This window comes from Colius striatus, chromosome 1, assembly GCF_028858725.1.
Source record: "Colius striatus isolate bColStr4 chromosome 1, bColStr4.1.hap1, whole genome shotgun sequence".
Classification (NCBI taxonomy): Eukaryota; Metazoa; Chordata; class Aves; order Coliiformes; family Coliidae; genus Colius; species Colius striatus.
Window position 1 is genome coordinate 175,726,944 of NC_084759.1, and position 14,418 is coordinate 175,741,361.

Genomic DNA, 14,418 nt, shown 5'->3' on the forward strand with positions numbered 1-14,418 from the left:
GCATCAGTTTGCAAGCTCTTTCTGCCTTTAATAAAGCAGAACATAGATCAAGAAATCTCTAAGAAAGGGTAAAATAGTTTACACTTTTCCTTGCCTCAAGTCACTCTCACACAGAACTAAAAATAGCAGAAGTATATATACCTTTATTTTTTATTTCCCCAAGCTTCCAATATTCATCTATGACCTTTCATTTTCCACTGAAAAATAAAAAGCACAGCAGAACACAATACCTACCCAAACAGAAGATATGCTTAGTGACGAATCAAAAGAATATAGTGGAAAACAGCCAGAAGAGAATTTTAAGATTCCATTGGTTCTGACCATATGCCATAAAGATATAAAGAATGTACTAGACAAAGGCTGTTTTCCTTGGAAATACTTATCACAGGAGATCTTTATCAAATGAAGTTATTTCTTGACTGAAGAGCAAGAAATGTAATTGTTTTCTAACCTTGTTTTAAGTCAGGAGCAATGTCTTGAAGGAGTCCCAGAGGAGGTTACTGTTCAAAGGCTGCAATGAATATTATCAATGGAAAACATCCCACCACATCCTCTAGTCGAGATTTCTACTCCTCAACAATATAGTTTACCTACTCCCTTATCTCTCTGTAAATTCAGAGAGATAAAGTCTGAATAACGTTTCCAGCTCTAGTCTCCTACCACTTTTAGAAACACAACATGCTTGAATTTATTTCTATTATTTTTATAGTTCCTGACAGCCATGGCTATCAGACAGTGGCTGTCACAGATGGTAAACTGTGTTATAACCTAATTCTAGCTACACTATTTTTCTAGTTTATATGCAAACTCAGCAGCAAGAAATACAGAACACAAGGGACAAAAGAGCAGGAAGGGCACAGAGAAAGAAAATCCTTTCTACTCCTCTTCATCTAAATTGAGATATGCAGACTAATCCTTCTCAATTTCAATTTACAGCTTACACTGTAAGCCAAGATCTGACAGTGGAAGACTGGTGCTATTTGGTTTCCTGACTGTAGGAAGCTACACACAGGTCACAAGAAACAACCAGTCACAATTTCCTCTACAAACAGAATTTAGCAGAAAAAAAAAGCCACAAAAATAAATGATCAAGGATTAAAAAGCAGAAGGTTTCAAGACATTATACATTTTTTAAAAACAGGATTTAATTTAAAAAACCCAAAACAACAAACAACAGGAGCAGCAGCTTCTCAGAAAGATAGACTAGGGAAATTAAAAATATCAAAGAGGTGAGTTTATGATGCCAGAAGATCCAGAGGGCATATTCAATGAGGATCTCAACAACAGAAGGGACTTCTAGGCAATGAACACTCTCGAAGTGGCAAATAACTGGCAGGGAAGATTTTAGCTTGGGTTGTACAAATCTTCTGGAGACCCAGAGGCTATATGCACTAGCTAGTTTACAGCTGGCATGGCCACATCAGTCAGCAATACAGTCAGCTCTTTAGTCACACAGACCACCATCTGCTCACAGTGTATCACAAGCAACAGCATAATTCCACTGCCACGCTGTGTGGGTGCAGTCCCACAGCACTCGAGCCAACACAAGGCAGGGCTGCCACGGCTCTCGGCTGTCTTGGTTGCACAGTCTTTGGCTGTTGCATGGGCTCTGGCACTCAAGCAATCACATTGGTTCAAGGAACTGCTGTAGACGACAGCAGAAGCAAGTGGTTTACTGTGAGATCCACTGCCTGAGCTGGCTCACTGTTCCATCACATTAACATCAACGCTGGCTCCAGGGAGGAACCAAGATGATGTGGCTGGGGTTAGGAGAGTGGGACTGTGACAGATCTACATTGGCTCCAGTTGCCACGAAACTCCATGTGCAGCAACTAGCCTCAAATCAGACTGCACTCACATCCATTTTGGTTGGTTACCCAGAAACCAACACTGACATGAGGGGTAGGAATCTCTTGCCTGTAAGTTTACTCCCAATGCCAATCCCAGCTTTGTGCTGCCACAAAGATCGGTATGACCTGAGATATGATCCTCACAGAAATAAAATATGGGTACTGCTAATGTGGGTGACTTCCCTATCCTGCTTCACTGAGCAATTGTACAAAATCGCAAAGGAGCAGACACTGAAGGCTTGGTAGACCTTCTCTTTTTGGCAGTAATGGTGATTCAAGCCACTTGAACATTTATACTAAGCTACATTCTATCTACAATATACACTTACAAATCCAGAAGGAATTAGCATAAGAACCTATCTAGATGGAACACAGAGAATTACTCTGTAATCAGACTAGAACATATTCCCAAAAAGAAAAAAAACACGTCTTGATGAAGCTACATCCTACAACAAGTTGTTCCACTGATTGTCTAGTCTTTCAGTTAAAAAAATAAAAAGTGCTGGCTATTTGCCTCTTGCAATACAGTTGCTGGACTGAAAGTTCTGTCCTTCAAGTCAAATTTCAGCAAGTCACCCTCTAATCTGCCCTTTATTCTCTCTAGGGCTTATTTTCCACTTTATCATCAGTTTCATCAGTTTTCCCTATTGTGGAAGCCAGAATTGAAAACATTATTGCCAGAGTGCTTGTTCCAGAACCTGGGAATGAAGGAAGAATGTTCTCTTTATGGGGTCATTTTACGTTTACCATTGCATTATGGTACAATGTCCACTAAATAGCCATCAAGATGCTCAACTATTTTTCAGAATAAGCACTTGAAGGGAAAACTGTATTAAGTCTCTTAATGTGGCTTTGCTTGTTCATCCCTTGACATAACAGCTCTACATTTGATTTATTGAAGCACAAGTGGCTAGCTCTCTATGTTAATAGACTGAGACAAACTAAGAAAATGGCCTATAAGTCATGTGCTTCAAGGTGTTCTGGTAACCATTTATCCTGCAGTCCTATCAGGATCAGAATATAGGCATAGTCCATCTAGACCAGCAATGACACTCCTAGAAGATATTTCAAAGCACGGTGCAGCTAGTGGGAGTAAGGTAATCTTTTCCACAATTTCTACTTATCTCTAAAACTTAAGAGACAGCTTTGAGCCCTCAGACACATAATTTTCTACATTTACCACATGACTCATTTAAGACCATGACAGACATTTTTTTATCTCTATATATTTACATATAAATTTGCAGTCTCAGAGTTTAACCCAGGGTCATTCCACTCCTTTGAGACAGTTCACGTGCACTAAGTTCCCCAGTTTAGTCACACTGTGTGTACAGAAGCGTTTACTGTCATGGGTTTTTTTTCCATTTTCAACCTTCCCTTGTCACTAACTCACTTTTTGCTAAGAGACAGGTCCTGCTTCTCTAGAACTCCTGTTTTCACAGGGGAGCTCTTCAGCACAGCTTTGCTAATACTAACAACGGCCTCTGCTTCCACTTACGTGACTTTTGACAAGACATGTCGTGTCACTGCCCAAGGAGCAATGTCACTTCTACAGATTCTTCAAGATTATCTAAGACTTAAAAATTGTTCTGAAGATGCAAAGGGGTATTTTTTTAATATTGATAATCACTGACCTCCCAAGTATTTCAAACACATCAGCTTTTACTATTTTTAGCCTTTTTTTTGACTAGAATAATTTTGAATTATGTTCACATAAGTAGACATGGCATTAATTTCCAGCTTTGATGTACTGAATTCTATACAGCTCTAAACAGTTGAAGAGATTAATAACAAAGCTTACAAAACAGCATTAAGTAGAAAGCTAAATGGAAGCCATTATCAGGAAGTCAGTAGGTGCATCATGTAACTTACCAAACAGGCGCTGATGAAAGAGAAATTTCCCAGCTATCAGTCCTGTGAGAATGGCAAGCAGCCACAGAAACACCTTCAAAAATCTCCAGCCTCCTCCTTCAGGGTATTTATTTGTTACAAAGGAGAAACAATTACCAACAACAATAACATTGGCTTCCGTCTGACTGTGAGATACCGGGTCCTCAGCAAATATTAAGAAGTTAAAGAAGATGACTAAGTAAGCCACAACTAAGCGAGACCACGGGTGCTGGAAGTAGTAGCGGAAGTCTTTATCCATCCTCAGATACTGCAGAATTGTTCTTTGCCTGCATGTAAAAACACAAATGCACAATGTTATATATATACCTCAAAATCCTTGGAGCTTAGGGTACTTCACTTTACAAAAATCAAGTTACTATAATCTCATCATTAGTCATTTTTAACACCTCAGACTCAACTAGAAGCAAGTTTCAATCAAAAGATACTGTCAGATCCAGGTAGAGAAAAAATGGAACTTCTGAACATTCCCCTCTCAAAACAACAAACATACACATATACATTACAGTATGGGATTTTTAGTCTCAAACATTTGTATGTTACCTCTTTCAAAGAACAGCTCCACAAAGTGGCATGAAAATACAGCATGTAAGAACATGACCAGCTACGTGAAACTCAAGAGTGCTTTCCAGACACGTTCCAAAAAATACAACACAGATTTCACAAGCGTGCATGCTAAGCCTAAACTGAATCTTTCTCCTTATGGAAGAAAGATGGAACAAGCCCGTAAGTCTTCTACCACTTCATTTCCTAGAAGCTTCCAAGTGTATACCCCAGCAACATCAGAAAAGTGTGCAGGTATGAAGCAATAACATGACAGAAAAGTTGCTAGAATGGAATCCTTGCAGGTCAGGCAAGTCTGTGTAATCACTTCAGGAAGTATACCTATAATTAAGCATATTTTCAACACCGGAAAATGGGAGTGCCCTGAGAATACACTGTTTTGTATGAATAGAAGATTTTTTTATAAACTTGTCTAATTATAAGGTACAGCTATGGAAAAATGCAGCTCAGCATGGCTAACATTTCAGTTGTTTGCCATTTCATTCCTTTTCTTTTATTCACAAGAAATTAGTTGTTTCATCCTGTTGAACCACTTTGTTTGCACAAAGATACAAGGCCTTTGTGTATCAAAACACTGCAATTATTCAAAGGACACAGAGTGTAGGAAGAAAAAAAATGAAAAAAAAGAGGTACCTAATAATATTCCTTGTTTATTACAGCACAGCCCTTGAAGGATGCAGTGTACTTAACTGAACAGTACCAATTTTTGTAAATGTCATAAGCCCTGCAGGAAAACAAAAACAATAAACCCAAATCACAGCAAAAGACCTTAAAAACCCCTAGTCAATTACTCATCCTTTCTTGGACTTCTGATGATGTACCACTTTGCAAACTTACAAATGGCTTCAATTAAAATGTCTCCCTTTTAGGTAGTCCCCTCAAAATGACTTAGCTCTATAATCCAATTTATATTTGTAAATTTCCAAGGAATTGTGTACTTATTTTATCAAAAGGATAAAAGAACGTCTCAGAAGATTCGGACAACAGATTCTGTAAATAATAAAACTGAGCAAATGTCCCATTATGTGTAAATTACATAGGAAAAAAAAAGAAATACCCAAACATGACAGTTACGAAGTTGGGACAAAGAAGTGTCCGCTCTTTCAAAAGTTTACAAATAAAGTGATTTAAAGCAAGGGCCATTGGCCCAGCAGCCTAAGCAAATACCACTTTTGACACATCAAACTGCCTTTACAGCCATAAGGATGTCCAAAGCTATTTTACATTCTCCTTTCTTCCTGTTAACGGGAAGAAAAGTTTTGGGATTTCCTTACGTGTATGAACCATCTTAAAGCCCGAATGGGGCTGGAGATAAACAACTATTTATGTCCTGACATTTTTGTCAGCTGTTGGGTATCCGAGAGTTATTAGACACCCAACTGAAGGCGCAGCTTCCTAGGAAGCGTTTCATAGCATAAGAAGCCAGTATTTGCGATGACAGCAGTGCTAAATCGCTAATAAAAAGCCTGCTCCTGACTACCTCAGCGCCAAAACCACCGGTGCCGATAAAGCCGCGCACAACACGCCCATCGCAACCTGTTCGTTCAACCGACCCCTCTCCACCTGCCCCCGCTGCAGCCCTGAGGCCGGTAGCCGCCCTACTCGCGCAGCCATCGCCCTTCGGGGGCACAGGGCCACGGCCCCCCGCAGCGCAGCCAAGCCTGGCCGGGCCGGGGCTGCGCGCCTGCCGCCCTCCCGCCTCAGCCACTCACCGCCACGGGGGATCCGGCGCCGCGGGCGCGGTGGTGCTGCGGCGCAGCTCGGCGCCTGCCGCGGTACGGTCTCAGTGGCGGGTGGCTCCGCTCCGCGCCGCTCCGCTGGGCTGCGCGCCGGCAGCCCCCCGCAGCAGCCCGCGGCCGGCAGGGCCCCCCCGCCCCCGGGCGCTGACAGCGGCGCTGGCGCTGCCGCGGCGTCCCGCCCCCGCCCGCCGCGGGGAGGGAGCGGCTGCGGCGGCGGCGGCGGTCGAGCCCCTCCTCTCTGCTCCGCTCCCGGGCGCGGGCGAGCGCCGGGGGAGGGAGCGCGGCCGCGGTGCCGCAGCCGCGGCGGCAGCGATGCGGCAGGGTCCCGCTCCGCGCCTGCCCCTGCCTGTCCCGCCCCCGAAGCCTGACGGTCAGGACTGGAGCGGGCGAGTCGTCCTCGTAGGTGTCTTTATTCACCCTGGAAAACGGGGGCCTGGGAGCCGTGGCGGCGTGTCCCGCCAGGGAAGGTGAGCGAAAGTGAAGCGATGCTCTATTCCCCCTGCTAAGGCTGCAGTATTAGGTAAATGAGCTATGGGAAACTATAAATATGAAACATACAGGGGATGTATTACCCAAAAGCACAGAGGCTTGGCACTAATAGATCACGCGGGAAGATTTAGGAGAACTTTCATGGGGAAAGAGGTCCGTACCCGTTTCGCTTACGGAGGAGGGGGCTGTCATGGGGCACCGAGCAGTCTCCAGGGCGCACACGCGGTCCGAACTGTCACCGTGTCGGACAAAACCCTGCGCAGCGTGACAGAGTTGTTGACATTGCACTTCAGCCGAACTGTCAACCAAAGCCTTTTTATGTGCGATGTGGTCCCTAGTGCCAGTGTGCTGGTATTGCTGACATCCCAGAAAAACGGTTGCAGGATGCTCTTAGCATTGCATTATGACTGTGTCTTAATGCTAATGTACTAGTTTGGGTCAGTCTGAAGATATAGGCAAAACCAATTTGAAGTTGCTACTCAGCCTCAGGGTACTGGTATGAAGTCAGGTTGCTCCAAAAGAGCAGGGACCTGAAACAGCAGCAAACTTGGAACATGGGTATACATTTGCCTGCTTCAAGCCAAAGTACAGAGGAATGTGGCTGAGGTCCACTGAGGAACGTGGAAGGGTCTTTAGGTGAATAACATGAAGACCAGCATAACCAGAACAAGCACCAAATAAAGACTTAAGACTCCCATATGTACTTATGGCAATACAATTTTATATATTTTTGTAACTAAACATAACTATATTGAACATATCTGACATAATAACCACATTATCTTTGCCAGTAGAATAATCTATGAAACCCTCCAGTTTAGGTACAGTGATACAATATTCATTATTGAGCTCCTCTCCCCCTGCCCGCCCTGCCAAGCTATCTTTATAGTAAAAACAAAATTATTCAGACAAAATAATCATCACAGAATCTCAAGAGCTATAAGGGACCCCAAAAGATCGTCTAGTCCAAACTTCCTGCCAGAGCAGGACCACCTAGAGTACGTCACATAGGAACTCATCCAGGTGGGTTTTGAATGTCTCCAGAGAAGGAGATTCCCCAACCCATCTGGGCAGCCCATTCCAGTGCTCTGTCACCCTCACAGGGAAGAATTTCTTCCTTTTATTTCTTTGGAACCTCTTATGTTCCAGCTTGTACTCTCATGTGCAATGAGAGAATGCAAAAATACAGTGTACAGCACTGTCTGTTCATGCAACAGTTCCGTGTGCACTGCCAGGCTTGCAGAACTCAGTCTACTGTTCAACAAATGAGAATTCACAGAGAAGGAGGCAGCACTCACCACAAAAGAGATAACACTCTTCATGCACCTACACACTAAAAAAAAATTCTCTTCAGCTCAGAGGGAAATCCATGCTACAACTACACAGCATTCATGGACATTTTTTCAGATAGTAATTCAGTAAGTAAGTTTTTGAAGCCATTAATCAAATAAAAATCATCTTCTTTTCTATTAAAGTAACCAAAAGCCTAAGTGCACCATATACCTCCCCCAAATTTCATGTTGCAAGTGCTTTTTTAGAGGAAGCTAGTATTTTTCTAAAAAGTGTATTATTTCACCCGTGTATAAAAAGAAGCTGGACTGCTCCTATTGCTTTTTTTTTTTTAATCAAGCAATCAAGATTCGGTTGACTAAGTGCATACCTGAATAGCAATGATTAACAGCTAATCCAAGTAGACAAGACTGATCAGGCCCACTCACTGAAAAGCAGGAACTACCTGCAACAGAAGAATATAAACAAACTTTTAGCTATGAAATTGTCAGCAAGTGAACAGGCCAGCAGTAAAACTGCTAAGTTTAACCTAAAAAGCAGGCTAAATCAGGTCAATGAGTCATCTTGAAATCCTAGTTTTGATACTTGCAAATGAAGCTATTTTAGCTGCACTTCTACTACAAAACAACACTTGTGTAAAGGCTATTGTTTTACACAATTTCCAGCAGAGAGCTGTGAGTCCTGAACTAACTATGTATGTATCTTACTGCAATATCAATTTCTCTAGAGTCATTTACACTCAGCAATGAGGAATCAGCCTTCTGCACATTACTCTGTAACTGGAAAATTCTCTTACAAGATTCCACTGCTTCAGACAGCTCTGTCTAGTCCAGGAACACACACGGAGCTACAGTATGTTCCACAACGATGATGCTGTACTAAGAGACAGGTTTCTTTGCTTCTCTATTCCAGAGCAAAAGTGCTACTTTTATCAGTGAAAAAGCTGCAGGTCCAAACTAAAAAGACTCATGTAACCACTCTATTCAAAAACAAAATTAAAAGAAAATGGAATTCACTATAAAATACTGTGTATCTAGACTGAAAGGTAACTCTGGAAATTGTGTGTACCTTAACACCCGTGAAATTAAACAGAATCATAACCTACCTGAGTCTGGAAAGGACCACTGGAGATCCTCTAGTCCACTCCTCTGCTCAGAGCAAGGTTGCATCCAGTTGAGTTTTAAGCATATCTAAGGTTGCAGATTCCACAGTCACCCTGGGCAACCTGTCACAATGTTCCATCACCCTCACAGTAAAAAGGATTCTCATAAGTTAAATGGAACTTCCTTTATTCCAGTTTGTGCCCATTGCCTCTCATCTTTTCACTCCATAGCACTGAGAAGAGTTTGGCTTCATCTTTACTCCTCGTATCAGGCTTTTAAGCACATAGATAAGATTGTCTCCTTTGAGCTTCCTCAAGGTTAAACAGTCCCAGCTCTCTCAGTTTGTCCTCCCACTCCTTTCAACTGTGGTTGCACAAATCCCTCTTCCTTGGCTTGCTACTTGGAAAATGTACTCCATCCCCTTAAATCTCAAAACCTTGTTATTCAGGGATTCTGCTTCTAATATATTTTTCTTCCATCTGCTGTTGTGGGTTGGTGCTGGCCAGCAGGTAAGCACCCATACAGCTGCCAGCTCACCCCCTGCTCCCTACCTCTTCCCCCCCATAGGACAAGGGAAAGAATAGGAGTAAAAGAGAGAAAACTCATGTGTTAAGATAAAGATGGCTAATAAGTGAAGAAGAAAAAAAGTGAGAATTAATAAAACTGAGGAACAGAAAAAAAAATGATGCTAAGGCAATTACTCACCAAGGCCCACAAGCAGAATGATGTCTGGTCAGTCTCTTACAGCCAGCTTTGAAGCTAACCACCATTCCACCCTTTTTTTCTACTCAGTTTTATTTCTGGGCTTGATGTCATTTGGCATGGAGAATGCCTTTGGTCAGCTGGGGCCAGCTCTCCTGGCTGCGTCCCCTCCCAGATTCTTGCCTGTCCCCAGCCTACTTGTGGGGGTAGGAGTGTGCGCAGAGTGGGAAGAGAGACAACCTTCATGCTGTGCAAGCACTGCTCTGCAATAGCCAAAACATCAGCATGTTTTCAACACTGTTTTGGCCAAAAACCCAAAACATAGCACAATACTGCTGCTATGAAGAAAGTTAACTCAATGGCTGGCTACACCTGCAAATAACGTCCTTTGGAACAAAAGACTTCCCCCTTTGAAATGTCATAGTCACAGTTATGGCAACTCATCGCAGTTATACCATTTAAGATCTATTCAGTTTCTGCATCCCCAATTCATTTCTTACTATCTAAAATAAAAGCGAATCACATTAAAACATGGAACAAATGGAGAAAAAACAAAAGCTAATGGTGAACGTATAACTAAAGAGTTAAGGAAAGGCAAATAAATACATCCCATGTAAAGTAAGCTCCACAAATTAATCAGAGATAATGACTTTGCAAATAGTAGTACTGCTTTACTACTAGATGTGAAAAATAGATTTGTCTAAAAGAATATGGAACAGCAGAAATGTTTCTATTGGATAATTGCAAAATATAAATAGTGTTTTTACATTATGTAACATGGAAATACTTTCCATTAAATCAATAATAGGAAAGGGTAGTAAACAGAAGCAACTTAAATGAAGAGTCTATTTTTAAATGGCAGGTCAGAGTTATTAGAAAAATAAATGAAAGACACAAGAGACAGAAATGTTAATCATTAAATTGGTTTCCTAACAACTTCTGAAATGCTGAGGGAGTTTCATAAAACTAGAAGAAATTTAATGTTGTAATAATATTTGAAGGATAAATATGAATATAAATACTTAATTACAGGCTTCCCAGCCTGACAGCAAGCATGGGTAAAAATATGGGAGAGGTAGGTTCAGGTCTCAATTACTGAAAGAAGTGAAAGGGAAAAGAACCAGAATAACAAAAAGGAAGATGGTGATGCAGGCTGTTCAGCCACACAGTCCTCCCCCTCCACACACACACACATACACACTGAAAGTCAGAGCAGTCACCAGATTTGGTGGTGATTTTGGCCTAACTAGTGCCTCTGTTTCTGCAGGACCAACCAGCAATACCAGGAGCTCTTTGAAAAAATGTCCTGATGTCACTTTAGGAGAGAATGCATTTGTTTGATTAGGTGACCAATATATTGTTATACTTGAATTCTTCATGGTATGTGAACAGGTACCTATTGATGTTTCAATGAAATAAGGAGAATGACACAAAATCAACATTCCACGCAATCCACAGGTGAACTAATAAGGCTTCCAAGTCATAATCAAGGGCCTTATTTCTGGTTCTAGTTAAGATTTTGCATCAATGAAACAAGAAAGAGATTGCAAATTAACTAAGATGAAGGAAACTAAAAATAATAGCAAAGGGACACATTTCTGACACTAAATCTCTGGACTCTGACTTGTTAGGTAGAATCTACAGCATTTTATACCAAATGCAAATGTGAACTGGAACAAATTCTACCTGTTGTTTCTATAAGGCAGAAAAAATGAATAAAGAGCTTGGATATAGATTTTAACAAATATAAATGATGCTTTAGCTAAAAACATGAGTGGAATCTTGGGGTCTGGGTAATATATATGTACTTTTTGATCCATGTCAAGCAAGTTTGAGTATACCAAGATGGGTTGGTTTCATCATTTTTGATAAGTTAAATCACAAAAATAAAATTTGGAGCAAATAATTTATAGGCAAATTTAATACAGATATCCAATTTTGCATTACCAGTGGAACTTGGGACAAAAAGCAGGAGGAGGATCAGAACTTTAAGTGACCTTTTACATACCATGAAACAGAACTTCAGTCCTGCAGTCAAATGACACAGGGCTTACCAAGGTCAAAGCAGAAGCTACACTGGAAGTTTTGATGATAGTCAAATGATAACAAAACTTACACTTGAATGACGTACTTAATTCTGGTCATCAAGACCAAAGTTACTTCAAATAAGCATGATTCTGCTTAAAGTAATCTATACTGATTTCAAACAGACAGACAGCACACTCCTACCCTACATAAAATCACTGAAGAAGAACTGTCTAGTGAGGTGAATCTACACAACTAATTAAGTAACTTTTAAGTGCATCTGCTGGCTATATGGATGCTTTCAACTAATAGAAAAACTACATGTGATTTTGGTATTAGGAAAAGAGGAATAATCAGCTTGCAGCTACTCTGATAGTTGTATGTACAGAATTAGAGAAAACACAAATTAAGAAGTGGAATCTGAGTTCTGCCTTCCACAAACACTGTTTAACCACACTGTCGAAGTTCATTGCGATGGTAAAAGAAGACTTCAGAAAGGTAGAATTAAAGCTGAAAGACAAAAGGTGAGAAAAATAGTAAGTTCTAACTGAAAGTCATTGGGAAAAGAGAATATCCTCTAATGTTGTTGAACTTCAGTAAGAAAAAGATAATATTACATGTTTTGTTTAGTATGAACTTTATATTCTTTTTATATAAGCAGGCCTCAACCTTTGTTGGTTTATTGAATACTAAAGAAAAACTTGATTAAAAATAGTGAGGAGTAATTTCTTAACCTCATGGAAGTAAATAGGACCAAAAAAAAAAGTATTGTGTTTTCAACTACTGTATCTCATGATACAGTTCTTTCAAAGTGCATTGAATAATTGTACTTTGTATAACTGCAGTATAACAACACATTGTCTCTGTAAAAAAATAAGAGGCTGAAGGCTTTACTGTATTGTCATATAAATTCCCTGTGTCTTGATCCTATTTCTATTAGAACAAAAATAGGCATAGTATAAAAATTTTGCATCTTAACAAAAGTACTGCTTTTAAACTCAAATCCAGTGTGGTAACTCAAACAATGAAATTATTTCCTTTTCAAATCTCTGCATACTTGAAATTAGAGAAGGTTACCTAATACAATAAAGGAGTCTGAGACCCGATCATGCACTGTCATATATGACTGGCTGTATTGAGAGACCACAAACACAGCCAAGGCAAGCAGTACTGAGGCATTGGCTGCTGTGTGTGGGGTATCTCGATGGAGTCTATGGCAAACCAGGCACAGCACTAATGTACCTGAGGAGCAAATCTGCCCCCGCTGATGCAGACACATAACAAGTGCCTTGTGCAGAGCATGGCTTGCAGTGGATCAAAGATCCCAGCAAAACAAGGGAGCTATACTTTGCCAACAACTTCAACAAATCAGAACTATAATCTCACTGAAAAAAATAAAATGTACCAATATTAAACATGACAGAGCTAATCTAAAGACAGTCTAAAGATAATTAATAAGAAAATCATATCCATATACTGGTATGCCTAGAGAGTGAGGTTTTTGCTGTCAGATTTTTAGCTCTGGACAAGTGATGAGAAGACATTTATGACCTTTCTTTAGGGCTTCTTACCGTATATAGGGATATGCAGTATCTATTACGCAAATAGATATTTTTTCTGTAGACAAATGCCTGTGACAAATGCCTGTTATTTTTAGCTCATACTAATGCACTGTGAAAAAAGCATAAGTATTATGCAAGAAAAAAAACCCAATGATAAATGTAATAATTTATTTAGCAGCTGGAAATTTATTGCAATGGACCAGCACTTTGAATCAATGCCTGATAGAACAAATATGAATGTAAAATGCAGTCAAAATGTCCTTTGTTTATTGAATTTCATTTAATTTATAAGAGTTACAGTGAGTGCATTGTATAAACTTTTGGAACTAAAATAAAGTACTAGAGATCTTCAGTTTATGCTGAGACATAGCTTGGCTTCTGTGTGCCCGTGAGGGTCTTATTCAGCTGAAAACTATGTGCGAGGAGCTGAGTACTAACACAGCAGTCTTAAATGTTACAAGGGAACAATGCAGCTATTTCAGGTTTCACTGCAAGTTTTTCTCCAACTCTTCTTTCACATTTCTGTCTAAACAGTAAGCACTGCAGAATCAGGATCTACATTAGAGTTGTCTTCTGTTACATCTCAGAATGCCTTCTGCAGATAGTAATAAATCCCTGACTGGCCTCATGGAGCACTTTTGGCATAAAACTTCTCATGTTTTCATGCTACTATTTTCTTATATTAATTTATAGGTAGAATCTGGTCACTTGTGAGTGACTCAGGAGAAAAGTCTGAGTAGAAGGAACCAGGTCTTCCCATTCTTTCCCTCCAGCTTCCACATCTCTCAGAAGGTCTTCATTCTCCTCATGATGCCTACATCAAAAAGTGGAATTACCTAACAATGATTTGAACCTTTTCTTAATTTCTTTGGAAATTTGGATAAAATCATAAAACAGCAATGAGAAGCATATGGAGATCTATTAGAGGGAACCTAATGTGCAGTGGATAAGGAGTCGGTTGGACGGTCACAACCAAAGAGTAGTGATCAACAGCTCAATGTGCAGATGGAGATTAGTGACAAGTTGTGTCACTCAGAAGTCCATATTGGGACCGGTATAGTTTCATATCTTCATCAATGACATAGGCAGTAGGATCAACTGCACCTTCAGCAAGTTTGCAGATGACACCCAGCTGAATGATGTGTTTGACATGCCTGAGGATCAGGGTGCCATTTAGAGAGACTTG

At 40.5% G+C, this 14,418-nt stretch overlaps 2 protein-coding genes across 4 annotated transcripts in view; one reads left to right on the forward strand and one right to left on the reverse strand.

Moving 5' to 3' along the window:
* Positions 1-6,737, reverse strand: part of TMEM117 (transmembrane protein 117) — a 217,284-nt gene extending 210,547 nt beyond the window's left edge. The window contains exons 1-3 of one of the 3 annotated variants that reach the window (XM_062017084.1): positions 6,035-6,188; positions 4,956-5,046; positions 3,723-4,027 (exon numbers count right to left, since the gene is read on the reverse strand). In XM_062017084.1, coding sequence (XP_061873068.1) covers positions 3,723-3,999 — 277 coding nt within the window. In that variant the 5' untranslated portion in view covers positions 4,000-4,027; positions 4,956-5,046; positions 6,035-6,188. Of the gene's footprint in view, positions 1-3,722; positions 4,028-4,955; positions 5,047-6,034; positions 6,189-6,711 lie in introns of those variants that run through there. The other 2 variants (XM_062017088.1, XM_062017076.1) reach the window with 2 other exon arrangements.
* The window catches only part of TWF1 (twinfilin actin binding protein 1), a 35,729-nt gene continuing 27,653 nt past the window's right edge, over positions 6,343-14,418 (forward strand). The window contains exon 1 of the mRNA XM_062017134.1: positions 6,343-6,528. The gene's annotated coding sequence lies outside the window, so the exon portion shown is untranslated. The remainder of the gene's footprint in view (positions 6,529-14,418) is intronic.